The sequence below is a fragment of the Elephas maximus genome, chromosome 17 (assembly GCF_024166365.1).
Source record: "Elephas maximus indicus isolate mEleMax1 chromosome 17, mEleMax1 primary haplotype, whole genome shotgun sequence".
In the NCBI taxonomy this organism is placed as follows: Eukaryota; Metazoa; Chordata; class Mammalia; order Proboscidea; family Elephantidae; genus Elephas; species Elephas maximus.
Genome location: NC_064835.1, coordinates 45,938,814 through 45,960,608, shown reverse-complemented (window position 1 = coordinate 45,960,608; position 21,795 = coordinate 45,938,814). Strand labels below are relative to the sequence as shown.

At 42.6% G+C, this 21,795-nt stretch overlaps 1 gene segment (V, D, J or C); it reads right to left on the bottom strand.

The window, feature by feature from the left end:
* Nucleotides 1-1,204: 1,204 nt before the first annotated feature.
* Nucleotides 1,205-14,625, bottom strand: LOC126060459 (immunoglobulin kappa variable 4-1-like). The segment is given in 2 exon segments: nucleotides 1,205-1,555; nucleotides 14,564-14,625. Coding segments are annotated over 2 exon segments (363 nt in total).
* Between the last annotated feature and the right edge of the window lie 7,170 nt (nucleotides 14,626-21,795).

Sequence of the window (21,795 nt, the reverse complement as noted above, 5' to 3'; positions counted from 1 at the left end):
TGGTTTGATCTTCCTTCTCTCCCTGATTACACAGCATCTCTGGATTATCCTCGTGTGTCCGACGTTTTAGGTTCCAGGGGGCAGATCCTGCTGAGTAGGTGCCAGAATCTCTGCTGCCTCAGAGAAGAGACAGTCTCCCTAGCTGCAGGGTCAGTCAGGTTCTCATCTACACTGAGTGGGAACATTATTTGGGTTGTCAGCGTAAACTGGAGCAGGGACCTACAGACCTCATTTACCACACTTCATCTACACATCTTGTTGTGAAGCTGGACAGGTTTCTGTAGCACTTGCAGATTAATACAGACTGGAAAGAAAGCCTGGTCATCTACTTCTGAGAAATCAGCCAGTGAAAACCCTGTGGATCACAACAATAATATTGTTCATTGAATTGTCATGAGTCATGGAGTCACAAGGTGGCAGCTAACAACAGGAAAGAACCATGATTTCCTTCAGTCACTAAATTAAACTTGCCCACCCAAGGGATTAATGTAAAGAGGAATTGAGAACTAATGAAAAAAGAACATGGGAAAGCGGTCACATGTTTCTAGAGTAAAAGGGTTAATGAGTTAGAGTCTCACCTTTGAAAGAATAAGTGTCACTGACGGAAATGGAGAGGAGAAAAGGGCAGTCAAATGGCAGCTTAGAGCAAGAAAACAACTTCATTGCCATTGACCAGGAAAGCTTTGTTGGAAAACAGGATCCATGGAAGGAAAAAGTAAGAGAGGAATATTTCGTCTGGTAAGGGAGATTTTAAGTATGAAGGGCCCCAGTTTAATACTGGGTTAGGTCCAGAGTTGTGAGGGGTGACTGATAAGAAAGAAAAAAGTCCAGGAAACCTAAGAATTAAAATGAGAACATTTCAGAGGCAAGGAAGCACAGGGAAGAGAGAACTAACTGATCTTTCAGGGGGTAAAACACACTGGGTGTTTCCCCAAATCTGTCATGTGATCTATCCTTGTGAAACAAGCCAGTTCCTGTGATATGAAAACTCCTGACAAAGCCTATGAGAGATTTTTAGAGCTTTCTTTTTTCTATAATTTCCCACAAAAGGAGATCCAGAAGAAGCCACATCCCTTAAGTTTCTCCTGAAACCTGCACATACTCCAAGGAATTAGTCGGGAAATGTGGTCTTTGAGGCAGAGAGAGGAGGCGTGCACTTTCAGGGCTGAGCAGAAAGGAAGCAGCTGGTGCACTGAAGACTCACTGGCCTTTAGCCCTGGGGAGGAGGTTTTTGTTCGAGGCTAAAACACTGTGGTAGCTTCATAAGAATAAGCTGCGAAACAGTAATAAACCGCGGCGTCTTCAGGCTGGAAGTTGCTGATGGTGAAAGTGAAGTCTGTCCCTGACCCACTGCCACTGAACCGGTCAGGGACCCCAGATGCCCGGCTGGATGCCCTCTGGATGAGCAGCTTAGGAGCCTGTCCTGGCTTCTGCTGGTACCAGGATAAGTAGTTGCTCACACTCTGGCTGGCCTTGCAGTTGATGGTGACCGTTTCTCCTTGAGACTTAGCCAGAGAGGCTGGAGACTGGGTCAGCACAATGTCCCCACTGGCACCTGCAATCAGAGTAGACAATTACCATGTATACATTCATACACACACTTTTTCACGCATACAACAAAATATACCATTTATACCACAACTTCTAGTGATATTAAATATCAACAAATAATTGGTTCCATTTTACAAATAACTGTCATTAACATTATATGTTAAAATCCTTTATCAACTGTAGAAAGATACTACTCTGGAGAGGTTGAAACACTTTTCATTTCTCACCAGAGGCCCAGAGCAACAGGGACATGAGGACCAGAGTGTGTGGCACCATCTTGCTGCCCCTGCCTGCCTGATGCAGATCAGCTCCCATAGCAAAGGCCCTGTTTATAGTATCTGAGCAGCCAGCCTGGTGTTGGAGGGGCCTATGCAAAGCAGTCAGTGAATGGAAAGCAAATTACATGGGAGATAGGTTGTGAAACTAGCCAATGTACTTCAAGAGCCAAATATATCACATAAAGTCTAATTTTATGAAGAGAAAAAACAAAGCAAGATAGTAGAAGCTCTAATACCTCTCAAAAAAACAAAAAAAACTTGTAGTCCAGCACATTCCAACTCATGAAAACCAGATCTGTTACACAGTAGAGCTGCCCCATAGGGTTTTCTTGCCTGCATTCTTTATAGAAGCAGACTGACAGGCTTTTCTTCCAGGGTAGCCCTGGGTGTGTTCAAACTGCCAATCTTCAGGTTAGCAGCCCATCCAGCTGCTTGAAACACCTAGAATCTAACGAATAGCTTCAATTTTAACAAAAAACCATTTGAAATGGGTTCAGGTTCCATAAATGTTGGACTAGTTTCCTCAAATCAACGGTTTTGTGAAACAGTAAAAAATGCTAGAAAAAAATAGAAGAAAAGGAAAGAATACGGGAAATTTTTGTCTCCGTGTTTGATAAAAATTTATAGCTAGAAAATGTCTGAGCTCTGAAGATACTGTATCCTGAAGGATACCTAAAAGACACCGCAAGCACTTGAGATTGGAATCCGGGGCTATGGAAGGGCCAGGGAAATGCAAGACAGGCCCCGAATTTACTCGTATTGAAAGTCCTCAGGAAGCCCATACTGAGCTAGGGTTCCAGAGGGCTCAGATCAGAAAGGAAATATGAACCAAAGAGAAAGTGGAACCTATCATGCCCACAGTGGGTAGGAGCTGATAAAAGGGCTCTAGAATCATTTGTGGAAATGGAGAGGAAAAATCAAGCAGGATTTCCTTGTAAAGTTGTGACTGAATGCCAACTTTTTAAAGAGTTTCATTCCAGGTATGGATGGCCTCAGTGGGCCTGGAACTCTTCAGCCTTGAAGGTGAGACTTCATTTCTCTTACTTTGGATATATTATCAGGAGGGAGCAGTCCTTGCAGGAGATCATGCGTCATAAGGTAGAGGGTCAGAGAAAAAGGGAAAGAGCCTCAAAGAAATGGGTTGACACAGTGGCTACAACATTGGGCTCAAACATAGCAAAGGCTGTGAGGATGGCTCAGGACCAGAGGGTGTTTCAGTTTGTTGTACACAGAGGGTCACTATCAGTCTGACCCAATGTGATGATGCAGAACAACAACATGATATGAATACAAATGTGATGCAACAGAAATAACAGAGAACAAAAGGAGTTCTGTTCATACTTCACATTTGGGCATTATACGAGTTTATTCAAAGAAACAAATGACATACTTAACATTGTATGCAAGGTACAGAAAACAAAAATGGGGACACTTCAGATCTGAAGAAGAACAAGTTGAATTTCTACAAATTAGTAATGGAGTTACCAAAATTTTAAAACTCAGCAGCAGGCAGACTTCCATTTGTAGGCTAGATGGAATAACAAGGGCAAGATTTACCACCATGTATGAAACAATCAAAAAATCATTAACTAATTAAAAATTATATTTAACAGTTAATACACTCAGCTCCTAGTCCTAGCCTCAAAACAAATAAAATAAAATAAACAAAAACCTAGCGATCTACTTCCAAGATTAATCATTGACACACATGGGGTCACCGTGAGTCAGAATGAAGTGGCTTTTCATCTTACAGAAGTGCATCGCTAGGCCTTTCTTCAAGGACCCAGAGGTGGATTTGAACTGCTAACCTTTCAGTAGTAGTCTAGCACAGACATTAGCTCCGCATCACTAGTTAAACCTTCATTTGGGGAAGATAATTCAAGATCATAGGTGCCCATCACTGCCATATTCAAAGAGTGAGTCAGAAAAGAGCACCTACAAGATTTTCTCCCACAACCCTGTGCTCTGAGACTTTTCACTATCAAAGTGCCTGGCTCTTGCCGTAAATGTCCCCTCACCACCACCCCACCCTGGGCTCAGCCCTGCTGATCTGAGACTCATAAATGGACCCTTTTCTGGAGGGTGGAACCTGAACAACTTCACAGGAGAGAGAAGCTGCAGGATGGTGACACCGTCCAGAACCTCAGGCTCCTGCTCTGCTCTGTTCTAGGGGAGAGGGTATTTGTAAACACGGAGATGGAGTTTTCTATTCAGAGTAATCCTTCCATTCAGAGCTACGATTTTAAAATGAGATATGAAAAAAATGCTACAAGTGACAAGGCCTGTCCACCTATGACAGATAGAGATTATTTTGGTTTGGTTGTTTCTTGGATCCCTGATTGCACAACATCTCTGGATCATCCCATGTGCCTGTCATTGCAGGTTCCTGCCAGCAGATGGCGATGACACAGTTTCCAGGACCTTGGCTGTCTCCTTGGGAGAGAGTCCCCAGCAGCTGAAGGGCCATAATTCACATGATTTGAACTCATTGATTTTAATTGAGAGTTGTTATAGGCCTATCTTAGCAAGTGTTTTAAAAGAAAAGTGTTTCCTGCTGTTGTTTGGAGAGTGTCCTCTAAGTGTCAGTTATGTCAGGATGGTTGATAGCCTTGTTCAGTCTCCTACATCCTAACTGACCGCACGGCATGCTGGACGCGCTACAGAGCCTCTACTACGCTGAGGCCCTCCCAATGCTGGCCGAGTCCATGTACCTGGTGTATGGGCCACACCAGTATACCTGGGGGTGGAATGAAAGTCCAGAACTCAAAGAGGCCTACCAGTTGCTTCGTTCCTTTAAGAAAAAAGGCACACAGTAAAGATGCAGAGATAGAATGTATATTCTTCCCTACACCTTGTCTATGGGGTACACAACATTTATCTTAAGGGGGGACAATATTTCACACCATTTTGTGCCAGCCGTAAAGGGTACTTCTCAGAAATAAAAGCTTAAGATCACCTTCAACTAGGGGACATCAGCCACCAGACCTCAGCCAACATGCTGCCTGGCATCCCAGGAAGAGCCTCCGGGTCGTTTTCAGACCCCCGAGCTCATCTCGACTTGATCCCTGGATTTGTGCTCTACTTAGCCAGTTACCATGTTGTCAGCTGAGACCCCTGGTGACCCCGTGTGTGTAAGAGTAGAACTGGGCTCCGTAGGGTTTTCAGTGGCTGACTGGTCTGAAGCAGGCCAACTTGCCTTTCTCCTGATAAGCCTCTTGGAGACTCAAACTTCCAGCCTTTTGCTCAGCAGCCAAGTGTTTGAACTGCTTGCACCACCCAGGGCCTCCTGAGCTCCAGTTCAATAACCTGCTGCTGCTGAGTTAATTCCGAGTCATAGAAACCTTTTTGGACAGAGTAGAACTGCCCCATAGGGTTTCTTTATGGAAGCAGGTGCTCTAGTTAACCCACTGCCCTTGGGTTCATTCTGACTCATAGCGGCCCTCTAGGACAGAGTTGAAGTGCTCCATAGAGTTTCCAAGGGTGTAAATCTTTAACGGAAGTGGAATGCCCCATCTTTCTCCTGCAGAGCGGATGGTGGGTTCAAACCACAGACCTTTTGGTTACCATCCAAGCACTTTAACCACTGCAAAACCAGTGCTCCTTGTTAGGAGGGCCAAACATTGGAGAGTGGAGATTCTGTACTTCCTTTGTATTTAGGAAACCCTGGAGGCATACTGTTTAAGGGTCCGGCTGCTAATCAAAAGGTTGGCAGTGTGAATCCACCAGGCGCTCCTTGGAAACCTTATGGAGTGATTCTACTCTGTCCTTTGGGATCACTATGAGTCCCTTTCCACTCCACCACAAGTTTGGTTTTTGGTTTTTGGTCCTAAGTCAAAAGGACACTAGGGGGCACTCAGGTCAAATTCGTGACAATTTCTCCTGTTTCAGCTTGGAGTCCAAAATGTCTGTATTTGCCTGACACATTAAAGTGTTACTGTTATAAAACCAAAAAAACCAAACTCGCTGCCATTGAGTCAAATTCTTCCTGTCTCTCTGTCTCCCTTTTCCTGTCCCTGTCCCTCTGTTTGCCTGCAGATATCAATCTCGGGCAACTTTTGTAGGAGTTTTTCCACTCTCTTTTTTTTTTTGTACAAGTTCTGAGGGTAAAAGAGCTTTGTTACGAGCAATATTAATTGTACAGTTTGAATCCAGGGTACACCAGTTTTAATGAATCTTGTAACTTTAGTATCAAGCCAGAAATAAGAGATATTGCTCTTTTGCCACTCAGAAATATTATTGACAAGTAAACATTGGTTATTTTTTTTAATATAATCAACAAGTTTTGCCCTTTTAAAAATGAAAATAATTAATAATAATAATAAAAAAACAAGCCCATTATCTTCATGGTCCTTCCAAATAATGGTTACTCTATGTGTGTCACAGCAGAAGTGAGCTCCACAGGGTTCCCTTCCCTGTAATCCTTATGGAAGCTGATTTCCTGGCCTTTCTGTGGTGGCACCGATGGGGGGTTTGACTCATCAATCTTTGGTTTAGCAGGTGAGTGCAATCTGTTTGTGCCACCCAGAGACTCCTTGAATATTTACTTTGCCTTAAATAAATAATGCTGGTGCATTCTGGGATGGACAATTAAGATTAATTCTCATAATTAGTTTCAAATTTCACCCAGGACTGCCAAGATATTCGACTATGAGAGAACCAAATAAGGAGGTTCCTAATTTCCAAGGAAAAGAATATGAAAGAGGCGTGAGATCTGCCTAAGTAAGTTTCTGTCTAGGTCTTATAGCCTCTAAATTTTTGTTCAACCTTATGGTTTTCCCTGACTATTCTAGGGAGCTCAAATTTCTTTGATGAGGTTTCATTTTATCATATCTTGTTATTTCATTCTATCCCTTTTAATTCAATTAGATTTGATTCAAATTGATTCGATTATATTTGATTCATTACTGAACCTAACAGAACAACTTTATATATGCATGTAAAGAAAGAGAAATAAGACAGAATATTCATCAAGGTCAACAAGTGGTTACCAGGAATATCATATTCACTACCTGAGGCATAAAAATTCTTTCCTCTTTTCCCCTTGCCTTAAACTGGGCTATTGGCTGTGTATGTATGAGAGACAATTTTTTCTTTCCGATCAAGCTCTTTTGACTTGAGGCTCTTTAGGAGTTTCATTCACTGAGTCCCAGGGAAAGAGAGTTTGTAGCACTAGATTCCAATATTCTTAATCAATTAACCTGGTATCACCATATACCAGACAATATTTTTTAGCAGGAATCTGTTTTTGTTTTTTTAATTGTACTTTAGATGAAGGTTTACAGAACAAACTTCTTTTTCATCAAACATTTAGCACACACAGTGTTCTATGACATTAGTTGACCACCCCATGACATGTCAACACTTTTCCTTCTCAATCTTTTGTTCTCTATTGTTATCTTTCTTATTCTCTCCTGCCTTTCAATTCCTGTCCCAGGGCTGGTGCACTCCTTTAGCTTTGTTTTGTTCCTTGGGTCTGTTCAACTTTTGGTGGAAGGGTAAACTTCAGGAGTGAACTCATTACTGAGCTGAAAGCATGTCGGGGGCCATACAATCAGGGTTTCTCTAGTCTCTGTCAGGCCAGCAGGTCTGGTCTTTTTTCTGAGTTTGAATTTTTTCTACATTTATCTCCAGGTCTTTCTGGGAACCTCTATTTTAGTCTCTGTTACAGCAGTCAGTGATGGTAGCAAGACACCCTCTCGTTGTACTGGACTCAGTCTGGTGGAAGCTGTGGTAGATTTGGTCCATTAGTCCTTTGGACTAATCTTTCCTTTGTATCTTTAGTTTTCTTCATTATTCCTTACTCCCAAGGCAGTGAGACAAGTGGAGTATCCTAGATGGCAGCTCACAGGCTTTTAAGACCCCAGACACTACTCACCAAAGTAGAATGTAGAACATATTCTTTACAAACTATGTTATGGCAGTTGAGTTAGATATATCCCGAGATCACAGTCCTCTCAGCCCTCAGCCCAGCAATTCGGTCCCTTAGGGAGTTTGGATGCATCTATAGAGCTACCATGACCTTGTCTTGTACAAGTTGTGCTGGCTTCTGCGCTATTGTGTACTGCCTTACCCTTCACTAAAGTTTCTACTTAACTACTGGATACCAGACAATCTCGAATGATCTCAGGTCCAGCTCATTATTTGCAGACACTCTGTGGATCAGCATGGTGGGTGTGGGGAATGATTCCTTTTTTAGAATAGCTGAGCGAGAACCATGCAGGATGGCCCTAGACACTCATCTGTCCATCTTCAGGGTCTCTGATGTTTTCTTACAGTGTCAGGACCATGTGCAATGTGTCCTTGACATGAATACTGCATTTTACAATCCAAAGTGACCACTACTCTAGGCAGTACCAACTTTCTGTCTGTTGGTTTTCCTCTAAACACAGAAGACACTTGGTCAATTGCTCATAGGAGAGGCCCACCCTCCCCTTGGTCCTCTCCGCACTGCTGCACCCACCAAGGGATTTGCATATTGTTCCCCAGGGAGGACCTTCCCTGGCAAAGTCTGAGATATAAGTTCAACTCTAATCTGCCTTTCCTTACCAGGACTCATGAGATCAACTTGTAAAATGAGGTTTCCTGCTCAGCTCCTGGGGCTGTTAATGCTCTGGATCCTTGGTGAGGATAGAGGGTGGATGGGAAAGGAGAAGGAGGTGGGGAGGGTCAGCTCTCAGGGCACCACTTCCCCTGTGCATTCTGTTCTCAAGTTAGGTGAGGATGTCACACACACTGTGGGAGAAATATGGTGTTCAGACCTGTGAAACTCAGGAGAACAAGAACAAGAGGGACCTGATCTCTGGTGAAGATTTTAGAAAACAAAGGGGCTCTTTTCTTTTTCTTTTTTTTAATTGTCTGGTTTAGGGTATGTATAATAATTTCACACACACACAAACACACTCACAGAAAACAATTAATTAGCCTGAAATAAATAGCGAAAGGGAATCTTGAAAATCCTCCTTAATATTGGCATGTAACCTTTCACTTCTCTCTCATAATTTTAACTTGCAATGGGGATACTGTGGTGACTCACACTCCAGTCTCTCTGCCAGTCATGCTTAGAGAGCCAGCCACCATCTCCTACAAGTAGAGTCAGAGCCTCCTACATAGTGATGGTTACACTTATCTGAACTAGGACGAGCAGAAGCCAGGCCAGCCTCCACAGCTCCTAATCTATAGGGCATCAAGCCTGTTCTCTCGGGTCCCAGTGGGTCAGGAGCAGATTTCACTCTGAAAATCAGCAGGGTGGAGGCTGAGGATGTTCCAGTTTATTACTGACAGCGAAGTATACGACTTCCTCCCACAGTGGTCCAGCCCTGCACGCAAACCTCTCTGCTTGGGGTGGCCTAGCTGCCCAAATGCGTGGCCTGTGTGGGGAGCAGTCCCAGCAGATTCTCTGAGGCTGCTAAGAGGAAGACGTCGGAGACCTCAAGGGAATAGGTTGAAGCTGAGGACTCTAGACCATGTGTGCCTCTGCTACACCTCAGATGCTGCCTGTTCATGGCTGGTCAGCTCCACCAGTCTTGACATGGCAGAGCCAGCAGGGAGAATGGAGGACGTCCAAGTGCCTCTGAGCAACTAGACAAGATGTCAGGAGAGCTGACTGAGAGCTCATCCTAATCCTCCTGCCTGTGTACATTTGTCAGTTAAATTTGTTCAGCATGACAGGCATACATTTGACAGAGACAGTAGCAACACAAGTTGAATACATGTGGAGGTTAAGTAGGCTTTTTGTATATTTCATCAGGATACTATTTGATGATATTTAGCCATTAGTATTTTCCCACTTTCCCAACACCGCGCTTCTTATTTTACCACTTGCGGTTCCCCTTGAATTAATATATTTGAAATATCATTCTATACTAGATGTCCTCAGGGGGAGTGTGGCTGAGAAGAATTGGTGAAGATGCCGGTTTTTGAGCTTCCAGAAATCCTTTTGTAAATGTATAGGAGACACAAGATGCTAATTCCGCAACCGTTGAATTTCCCCAATTACTTTGTGTTGAGAAAAATGATTTCGAGAAATTTTATAAGTTGGGTTTTAAAAATAAAAAGCAAAGTGAAAGATGTAGAATGACATTTACTCCATAAACTACTAGGAGGATACAGAATGAAAGCAATGTTTTTTCTTTCTAAAGGTAAGAATTTTAAGACTCTGTCCATATTTATGCCTATTCCCACGAAAGGTAATCCAACTGAATGTGGAAATCATCAAACAATATTCATTCAAAAGTGGCTACGGCATTATATTGGCAGGGAACTGCTAGAAAAGCATGCCAGATTCAGAGAGCAACCTGGGACAAGGGCTATCATTGCTAATGTCAGATGGATCCTGGCTAAAAGCAGATAATACCAGAAAGATATTTACCTGTGTTTTATTGACTATGCAAAGGCATTCCACTGTGTGATTTGTAACATATTCTGGATAACATTGCAAAGAATGGGAATTCCAGAACACCTAAATGTGTGCTTGAGGACCTGTGCATAGGTCAACAGGCAGTCATTCAAAGAGAATAAAGAGGTGTTGCATGGTTTAAAGTCATAAAATGTGTGTGTCACAGTTGTATCATTTCACCATACTTATTCAGTCTCTATGCTGAGCATATAATTTGAGAAGATGGATTATATGAAGAAGAATGAGGAATCAGGATTGGAGGAAGACTCGTTAGCAACCTGCATGATGCAGATGACACAAACTTGTTTGCTAAAAATGAAAAGGACTTGAAGCATTTACTGATTAAGATCAAGGACCATAGCCTCCAGTATGGATTACACCTCAACGTAAAGAAAGCAAAAGTCCTCACAACTGGGCCAAGAAGTAACATCATAAAGAAAGGACAAAACACTGAAATTGTCCTGGATTTCATTGTCCTTGGATCCATAATCAATGACCATGGAAGCAACATTCAAGAAATCAAAGGATGCATTGCACTGGGCACATTGGCTGCAAAAGACCTGTCTAAAGTGTTAAAAAGCAAACGCTTCACTTTAAAGACTTAGATGCATGTGAACCAAGCCATGATGTTTTCAATCGCCTCCCGTTCGTGTGAAAGTTGGGCAATGAATAAGGAAAACCAAAGAAGAATTGATGCCTTTGAATTATTGTGTTGGCGAAGAATATTGAAGATACCATGGACTTCTAGAAGGAACAAATTTGTCTTGGAAGAAGTACAACCAGAGTGATCTTTACTCCTAAAGGAGGGAGGGTGGTGAAACTTCGGCTCACATACTTTGGATATGTTCTCAGAAGGGATCAGTCCCTGCAGAAGGACATTATCCTTGGTAAAGTAGAGGGTCAACAAAACAGAGGAAGGTCCTCAAAGTGATGGGTTGACTCAGTGGCTACAACAATGGGCTCAAGCATATCAAGAACTATGAGGATGGCCTAGGACTGGACAGTGTTTCATTGTGTTGTTCATATTTTTGCTAAGAGTTGGAACTGACTGGATAGCACCTGACAACAACAACAAAAATGAGTAATATACTGATGAGATTTTTTTTTCCTGCAACTCCAAAAATCAGAACTGTAAAATGGTTGGTATGAATAGTAACATTCAAGGTGAAAAAACATTGATAAAAATCTGGTACTGTCAAATATTGAAATATATTCTTATCAGTCAGGGATTTTGATTGCAAAGAAGAGAAACCAACCAAGTCTAAACTAAGCAGAAAATGAAATGATTACTGGGTGACATGCAGATTTGAGTGAAATTGTACAGATCATAGTGTAGAAAATGTACATGAAATGAGCTGGCAAAAGCACAGTTCATGATAAATCAGAGAAAGAGGTTGTTTGTATATGATCCCACCACCACCACAGATGGACTGGCTCCACCACCACTGGACACCAGTGATGGAACATTGGATATTGGAAGTCTCTGCAACCATTCTGTTTGCAAACATTGTTGACTCTGTGAATTGAGCATTAGTACCATTTCCTCATGAGCAGTTTCAACAAGTGCTCTTTGAGAATGTATTTCCATTCCAAACTGTAATTGACCAAAATCAAACCCATTACCATTGACTTGATTCCAATTCCTAGCAACCACATGAGTTACAGAGCAGACCCGAGCTCCATAGACTTTTCTGTGCTGTAATCTTCATGCAAGCAGACCACTAAGCCTTTCTTCTGCAGCTCCACTGAGTGGGTCCCAACTGCCAAGCTTTTAGTTTAGTACCTGAGCACGAACTATTTGCACCACTCAGTCACCTGCAGCAATTACGGGAGGAAAACTAAAATATAACTATTGTTATCAGAGAATCCAAAAAAAAAAACATTTTTACCATATTCAAATAGTACTGCTCTCTTCAAAAAGTAAGAAGCATGCAGTGTAGAAGTTTTTGAACCAGAATCCTTTGATCTAAGAATTTCACCATTACACTCTGTGGTTCTTTGCATAAATGTTTGTTTGGCACACCCCAACCTGAGCTCACACCTGCTGATCTGTGAAGTACAGAAACTGTTGAATCAGTGTGTGCTGTCTTGGGCATGTTCTCAACAGCAACAACAAGAAAGCAACACCCTTTCCCATCGAATCGATTCCAACACAGAGTGACATATAGGACAGAGCAAAACTGCCCCATAATGATCCCAAGGTGCGGCCAGTAGAGTTGGACTACTAACCTTTTCATTAGTAACCATAGCTCTTAGCCACTGTGCAACCAGGGTTAACACAACCAAGTTGAAAAAAAAGAAAAAACAAAGCTATGAAATAGAGTTTCTTGGGGGATGGAATCTGAGCAACATCACACAAAGAGAAGCTGCAGGATGGGCACCACCCAGATGCTAGGCTCCTGCTCTACTATGATCCAGGTGAGACAAAACCTAAACATGGAGTTTTCTCTCCAGAGTGATCCCCCTATTCAGATAGGTCTACGATTTGAAAAGAGATGTGAAATAAATGTTACAAGCCACACAGGCCTGTCCGCATTACCCAGTTAGAGACCATTTTGGTTTGATTTCCCCTCTATCCCTGATGGCACAGTATCTCTGGATCATCCTCGGGTGCTTGTCATTTTAGGTCCCAGCGGGCAGATCCTGCTCACTAGGTGCCAGAATCTCTGCTGTCTCCCAGGAGAGAAAGTCTCCATTAGCTGCAGGGCCAGTCGGAGTCTCCTCTACACTGACTGGAAACACTACTTAGGCTGGCAACTGCATAAACCTGAGGAGGGACCTACAGGCTTCATTCACCTCACTTCCTCTATGCATGTTGTGATGCTGAAGAGGTTTCAGCAGCACTTTCAGAATAGTAGAGACTAGAGAGAAAGGCCTGGTGATCTAGTTCAGAAAAAGCAGCCAATGAAAACCCTTTGGATGACAACATTCGCATCTTATTGTGCATGGGGTCATCATGAGTCAGGGGCTGACAAGATGGCATCTAACAAGAAGAAAGAACCATGATTTCCTTCAGTCACTAAATTAATCTTGGGCACCCGAGTGATTAATTGAAGGAGAAATTGAAAACTAATGAAAATAGAACATGAGAAAGGTGTCACATGTTTCTAGGGTGATAGGGTTAATGAGTTAGAGGGTGGACTTTGAAAGAATGAGTCCCACTGAAAGACATATAGAGAGAGGAAAAGGTCAGTAAAATAGAAGCTTAGAGCAGGAAAACACCTTCATTGACATTGACCAGGGTGGCTTGGCTGGAAAACAGGATTCATTGAAGGTAAAAGTAAGGCAGAAATACTATCTTCTGTGAGGGAGATTATAAATATGAAGGATCCAGGTTTAATATCGGGTTAGGTGGAGACTTGTGAGGGTTGATGGTATAAAAAGGAAAAAGTCCCATAAAATAATGAATTAAAATGAGAACTTTCTAGAGTCAAGAAGGCACAAGGAAGAGAGAACTGATCTTTCAGGGTAGAAAACTCACTGGACCCTTTCCCGAATCAGTCAGGTGATCGATACATACAAAACTAGGAGGTTCCTGTGATATGAAAGGTCCTGAAAAAGCCCACGAGGGATTTTTACAGCATTCTTTTTTTCTATATTTTACCACAAAAGGGGATCCAGCAGAAGCCACATCCCTTAATTTTCCCCTGGAATCTGGAAATACTGTAAGGAATTCGTCAGGAGACGTAGCCTTTGTGGCAGACAGAGGAATCGTGCACGTTCAGGGCTGATCAGAAAGGAAGCAGCTGGTGCAGTGAAGACTCACTGGCCTGCAACCCTGGGGACAAGGTTTGTGTTCGAGGCTGAAGCACTGTGGGAGGTGGATTATTATAACTCTGCTGACAATAATAAACTGCGGCGTCTTCAGGCTGGAAGTTGCTGATGGTGAAAGTGAAGTCTGTCCCTGACCCACTGCCACTGAACCGGTCAGGGACCCCAGATGCCCGGCTGGATGCCTTGTAGACGAGCAGCTTAGGAGCCTGTCCTGGCTTCTGCTGGTACCAGGATAAGTAGCTGCTCACACTCTGGCTGGCCTTGCAGTTGATGGTGACTGTTTCTCCTTGAGACTTAGCCAGAGAGGCTGGAGACTGGGTCAGCACAATGTCCCCACTGGCACCTGAAATCAGAGTAGGCAATTACCATGTATATTGATACACACTCTTTTTCACACATACATTAAAATATACCATTTATACCACAACAGCTAGTGATATTACATATCAGCAAATAACTGGTTCCATTTTGCAAATAACTGTCATTTCCCACTATATGTTAAAGTCATTTTTCAACTCTAGAAAGATACTACTCTACAGAGATTGAAACACTTTTCATTTCTCACCAGAGGCCCAGAGCAACAGGGACATGAGGATCAAAGTGTGTGGCACCATCTTGCTGGCCCTGCCTGCCTGATGCAGATCAGCTCCCATAGCAAAGGCCCTGTTTATAGTATCTGAGCAGCCAGCCTGGTGTTGGAGGGGCCTATGCAAAGCAGTCAGTGATTTGAAAGCAAATTACATGGGCGACAGGTTGTAAAACTAGCCAATGTACTTCAAGAGTCAAATATATCACATAAAGTATAACTTCATGACTAGAAAAGACAAAGCAGGGTCATAGAAGCTCTAATATCTAAAAAACAAAACTTGTAGTCCAGTGAATTCCAACTCATGACAACCCCATGTGTTACACAGTAGAGCTGCTCCGTAAGGTTTTCTTGCCTGTGTTCTTTATAGAAGCAGACTGACAGGCTTTTCTTCCAGGGTACCACCTGGTGTGTTCAAACTCCCAACCTTCAGGTTAGCAGCCTGTCACAACTGCTTGAAGCACCCAAGATCTAATGAAGAGCTTCAATTTTAGCTTAAAAACAATTTTAAATGGGTTCAGGTTCCATAAATGTTGCACTAGTTTCCTCAAATCATCAGTTTTGTGAAACAATAAAAAATGCTGGAAAAAAAAAAAAACAACAAGGAAAGGGAAGAATATGGGAAATTTTTGCCTCAGTGTTTGATAAAATTTATAGCTAGAAAATGTCTGAGCTCAGATGATACTTGTGTCCTGAAGGATACCTAAAAGACATTGCAAGCACTTGAGATTGGATTCCAGGGTATGGAAGGGCCAGAGAAATGGAAGACAGGCCCCGAATTACTCGTATTGAAAGTCCTCAGGGAGCCTATATCGAGCTAGGGCCCAGGACGGCTAGATCACAAAGAAAGTGTGAACCAAAGAGAAAGTGGGACCTATCATGCCCATAGTGGGTAGGGCCTGATAAGAGGGCTCTAGAATCATTTGTGGAAATGGAGAGAGAAAAAAACAAGCAGGATTTTCTTGTAAAAGTGTGATTGAATGACAACTCTTCAAAGAGTTTCTTTCTAGTTATGGATGACCTCGGTAGGCCTGGAAGTCTTCAGCCTTGAAGGTGAGACTTCATCTCTCTAACTTTGGATATATTATCAAGAGGGACCAGTTCCTGCAGGAGATCATGAGTCATAAAGCAGAGGGTCAGCAAAAAAGAGAAAGCCTCAAAGAAATGGATTGATGTGAAATAAATGCTACAGCTACAGAGACATGTCCACCTATCACAGTTAGACTATTTTGACTTCATCGTTTCTTGTATCCCTGATTGCACAGAATCTCTGCATCCTCCCGTGTGACTGTCATTGCAGGTTCCTGCCAGCAGATGGCGGTGACACAGGACTCACATGTCTCCCTGGAAGAACTTCCATCAGCTGAAGGGCCAGTCAGAGTCTTCTCTACACTCACCTGAGAGGCCACTTAACCTGGACAGGCTCCTAAGGCCCTCATTCGCTTCACTTCCATCCGTGTTGATGGGGTGCCCGCCCGCTTCAGTGGTGGTGATCTGAGGCCAACTTCACTCTCACCATCCTCACCATAAGATCAAAGATAGTACAACAAACTGCTGTGTTCCAAAATCAAGATGTCATCTCAAAATAATGTGACCCCAGATATAAACCTCTTACCGGGGCACAGGTGGGGGAAGTTCTCACTAGGAACTCTCACAGAGATTGCCGTTGTTTATTTGTTTTGATCACGCAAAAAAGTTGGCATGAAGTAGTCAGAAAATTAGCAACTGGGCCTTCTCTGGCTCCAAAAGAGAGCAGGCCTCCTGCCGTTCCTGCTCACATCCTTCAAATCTGCTCTCAGCCCTCACTCTGGGCGTCACTAGGTGGCCATTTGCAGTCCCATCTGACCGTCTCTAACCTGTGTCAACCCTGACTCCCAAATACCTTTACTGCTGCCCAGGAACAGCACCTCCTCTCTAGGCCAAAGCTAGAGCCACTATCCCCTGGGCATTCTTGTCCCTGTTTCCCCATTCAAGTTTATGTCAGAGAAAACATCTCAGGAATGAGAAAATACTAGATCCCTGCTTGCCTTTTGTATAAAAGCAATGCAAGTTATATTATTCCAAATACGTTAAAAAAAAAAAAAAGAATTCCTAGTACAAAACTGAGTAACAGAAAATAAGGTCCTTCAATTATAAGAAAAATTAAAAAATGGAGTGTCTCCTTTTTTTTTTTTTTTTGTATTTTATAAGACAGAATTTTACCTTCTTCTTAAAAGAAGTTTTTAGCAAATCACTTTTGGATTTCTCTGTACCCCTCATATTCCCATTTCCCTGCTTCTTGTCTTTAGTTGCCACTAAATGTTGTTATTAAATTCATACCCAGTGTAAATTCCAAGCTTCTCCTTTATAATAATACCCTCACCCAAACCAAGGATGCCACGGCCCTCCCTTATTTCATCACATTCATTTTGCAAAACCTAAACCCTGGAAAAAACTCCACCCTCTACACACCTCCATCCATGTTCACAATGTGGCTAGAGAAAAACACATAATTATTCTGATTCTCTCATTGTAAATTTATGCACACTACCTCAGGACAGCCCTTAATCCTGCTTCACACTGGTACTTCATTTACCTGGTTGGTTCAGTCTCCAGCCTTTCTCTTTTCTTTTCTCTTCAAGTTGTAGCACCTACTTCTCATCCTACCTTTCAGCAAATGACCTTGGAAGAGCTTCCACTAGCTCCTCTCATGCTTCTTCTGATCCACAGGCATGTACATCCCCATGTGCTGCCTGCCTGTCTGCCTGCCTGCCTGCCTGCCTGCCTCCCTCCCACCCTTCCTCCCACCCTTCCTCCCTCCCTCCCTCCCTCCCTCCCTCCCTCCCTCCCTCCCTTCCTTCCTTCCTTCCTTCCTTCCTTCCTTCCTTCCTTCCTTCCTTCCTTCCTTCCTTCCTTCCTTCCTTCCTTCCTTCCTTCCTTCCTTCCTTCCTTCCTTCCTTCCTTCCTTCCTTCCTTCCTTCCTTCCTTCCTTCCTTCCTTCCTTCCTTCCTTCCTTCCTTCCTTCCTTCCTTCCTTCCTTCCTATTACTGTAGATGGGCAGACAGCCCTCCTTCCTGAGGCCAGGCACTGTGCTCCTAAACCCCTGTCCCTTCCAAGGGTATCTCTTGGCATTCCTCACCTCTCTTTTCTGAACTATACATGTTCCCATCTCTTTAGCATCATTCCTATCAGTATGAAACAGTATTTTTTCAAAAAATTTTTTGATTTCACATCTCACTCCAGTTATGTCCTCTTTCACTCTTCTCCTTTACCTTAAAGCTCATTGAAACACTTGTATGTAGTCACCAAACCCAGACTGTCTTTTTTCATACTTCCTTGGGCTCCCTCCCCTGAAGTTGTTAACCCCACCTTCTCATAGAAACTGCTCTACTCAAAGCCACCGAAGACTTCCACACTGACCAATCCAGTGGCCACTTTTGAGTCCTCTTACCAAATACCTCAGTGACATTTAACCCATTGATGACGCCTTCCTCCTTTATACAGCCTCCTCACTGAGCTCCCAGGCATCACACTTTTTGTTTTCCGTCCACATTGCTCCTCCTCAGACTCCTTTGCTGCTTCCTCTTTGTCTCCCTTGCCTGAAAGCTCAGACCCTGGGCATCTTTTGCCCTTCATCTATGCAACACTCATTTCATTACTTATCAGATTTAATTCTTCAGTCCATATCTCTCTGCTGAACTCCAAATTCAAGTCCAGTTTTCTACTTGACACTCACATGTGGAGGTCTCGTACACAATTCAAACCTAAAATTCCTTATTTTCCTAGCCAAATCCGCTCCTCCCAAGGTCTTTCCTATCTGAATAATTGTCAGCTCTGCCCTTCTACTTACTCAGAGCAAAACCTTGAAGTCACCTCGAGACTTCTCATGCTCTTTGAGAAAATCTTCAGGGTACTGTAACTGACAGGGTTAAACTTTTCTCCCTGCTCCCATCATACCCGGGTCTGTGAGCTCCTGAGGAAGCATTCTGTATAACAGCCCAACGTCCTTCTTACTGGTCCTCTTCTGAAGGCCACTTCACCACCCACTGCCTCAAACCCTCCATTCAGACATGGACAATTAGCCACAAAGTTGTCCTTCCTGCTGCCATATTGCTCCCCAAATGCACTCTGATATATGGTGTCTAGTTCCTGAAATTGACAGCATATTCTCAGCAATTTCATGAGCTCTGCATAACCTTACAACTGTCCCAGAATCCCCAAGTTGAGGGAGCTTGATTTGAGGTTTGGTCTCTGAACTCCTTGCTTGGCTGGCTTGCAGTAAAGTCTAGTTTATCTTTCTCAAAGGCCTGGTGTCTCTCAACTGAATTGAAGAGTCACAGGGAGCAGGACTCACCCTCGTCAGATTACAATATTGTATATTTATTTTCAAAATATGCCACTCCTCATCCCCTCCACTGCTACTACCATCACCAAACAATTGTCCTCTCTACCTAGATGATGGTAACAGCCAGCTAACTGGTACTTCTCCTGCCCTTGTCCTCCAAAGAGTTCCTGATAAGCTACAAATCAAATCATGTCCTCTTTTGAGAACTATTCCAGTCATTATCACATCCTTTAAAATGAAAAGAAAATCCTTAATGTAGCTTACAAATCCTACAAAATGTGCCCCTTCATTATTTTTTTGTCCTTATTACCCACACTACCCTTCACAATGCTGCTTCACCAACACTGGCTTCCTTGCCTCTTTCCCAACAAGCTGGTTGCATTTCTACCTCAGAAGTGTGTAATTTCGTCTAACTACAACACTTTTGCCTGGAGATAATCCTATGACTCATTTTCTCATCAACATTGAGGCTTTGATCAGTTCATTCCTTCTTAGTGCAGCCTTCCATCACCATCTATTGTAGAGCAATTGCACAAACACCCCAATTCTTTATCCCTCTCTGTATCCATACTACTGGTGACATGAAATTGTAGCTGCTCCTATTAGGGGATAAATGTTATTTGCCCTCTCCTTCAATATGAATTGGCAGTGTGAATTGTGTTGATAGATAACATGCAGCAAAAGAGACACTGTGCCAATATTGAACCAAGACTTCAACAGTACTTATGTGCTTTTACTTACTCTCTTGGAATTCTGCCAATTGCTATCACAACAAACTAGTTTCAGTCTGGCAAGTGTTTAAAGAAATGCGGCCAAGTCACCTCAATAGCCGCATCTGATGGCCAGGCAACTACAGACATGTGAAAGTTACCTGAGTCTTTCTAGATGAGCTAGCACCCAGGTGACACACCAGAGAACTGTAAATGCATCAACTTTCCAGAAAAGATGACTCAAGACTGATCCATATCAACCGAACTCTTTATTGGTCCAACTCACCAATAAACATGAAAGCAATAAAAATGCTTATTGCTTTTAGCCACTGGGTTTTGTGGATGATTTATGTGGAGGGCAAGAGCTAACTGATACATCACCCTTATTCAAATTGCTACTCCTCTGTTGTGGATTGAATTGTGTCCCACAAAAATGTATGTCAAATTGGCTAGGCCATAATTTCCAGTTCTGTCTAGTTGACTAAGGTTTTTTGATCTGAAGGGATTCTTCTATGTGTTATAAATCCTACATCTATGATGTTAATGAGGCAGAATTAGAGGCATTTACACTACTGATTCAGGGCTCAAACTACAGGATTAGGTTTACCTTGACTTGATCTCTTTTGAAATATAAAAGAGAGACTCAAGCAGAGAGTGGAGACTTCTACCACCAAGAGTGAAGAACCCGAAGGGGAGCTCATTCTTTGGACTGGGTGACCCTGCACTTAGAAGCTCCTAGACCAGGGGAAGGTTGATGACAAAGACCTTTCTCCAGAGCCGACAGACAGAGAAAGCCTCCTACTAGAGCTGGCATTCTTAATTGGGTCTTCTATCCTCCTAGACTGTGAGAGAATAAACTTCACTTCATTAAACCCATCCCCTGGTGATATTTCAGTTATAACAGCACAAGATAACAAAGACAACATCTTACACCAGCAAGCTCTTATTCCTTCCCCCTCTTTATTTTTCTTCATGCCAGTTACAAAATTACTTAATAAATTTATTCCTATCCATGTGTTACTTTTCCCTCTTCCCCAACTAGGATGAAAGCAATGTATCTGAGTATGACACATAGTAAGCTATCAATTTATATATCTTGAGTGAATAAATGACATGGAAACTTTAATATCCAGTCTTTGAAAATATTTCTCATCTTTAGAGAGAAGGTGCTTTTATATACATAAGAATGTTCACAGTATACTGATCAAGTTTTTTTGAGATCACTCTGATGCCAAATTTTATCAATACCTGTATTTCAGAAGGAGATACAGAAGTAACACTAGAACACCTGGAGTTTTTGTATTATTACAGTGAGATGAGAATGTTAATTAAATGTTGTCAGAAGGATTCAGCTATAGCTGAACAAAGAACCTTGGGTGGCAGCGATGGTTCAGTGGTGGAATTCTTGACTCCATGCAGGAGACCTGGGTTTGATGCCCAGCCAATGCTCCTCAAACACAGGCCCTACTCCTCTGTCAGTGGAAGCTTGCATATTGCTATGGTGTTGAACAGATTTTAGGGAAACTTCCAGACTAAGACCAACTAGGAAGAGAGGCCTGGAGATCAACATAGAAAAATTAGCCAGGGACAAGCCTATGAATCACCATGACCCGATCCCATTCTGCATGAATTCACCATTGTTGTAGGAACCACAGCAGCTAACAACAAAAAAGGACCATGATTTCCTTCAGTCAACAAATTAGATTGGGTTGCCCAGGGGGTGAACTTAAAGTTGTCAGTTAATGAAAAAAGATGTGGGAATAATATCAGATATTTATAGAGTGGTAGAGGTTGATGAATTAGACACTAGCTTTTGAAAGAATGAATACCACTGAAAGAAATGGAGAGAAGAGGAAGGTCAATATAAAAGGAGGTAGAACAAAAAAACAACATCAGTGGCATTGACCAGGAAGGTCTGGCCAAAAAGGGGACCTGTTGAAGGAAAAAGAAAGAGAGCAATACTACCTTTTTCGGGGGAGGTTCAGAATAAAAAAATATATATATACAAAGGTTTAAAGATTTAATCTTGGGAAAGTCAAGAGTTAAGGGGTAATTACAGAGAAAGGAAAAAGCCAGGAAAAGAAGGAATTAAATTGAGAATATCCCACAGTCAAGATGGCACAGGGAAGAGACAACTCATCCCTCACTGTAAAACTCACTGAGTGCTTCTCCATATG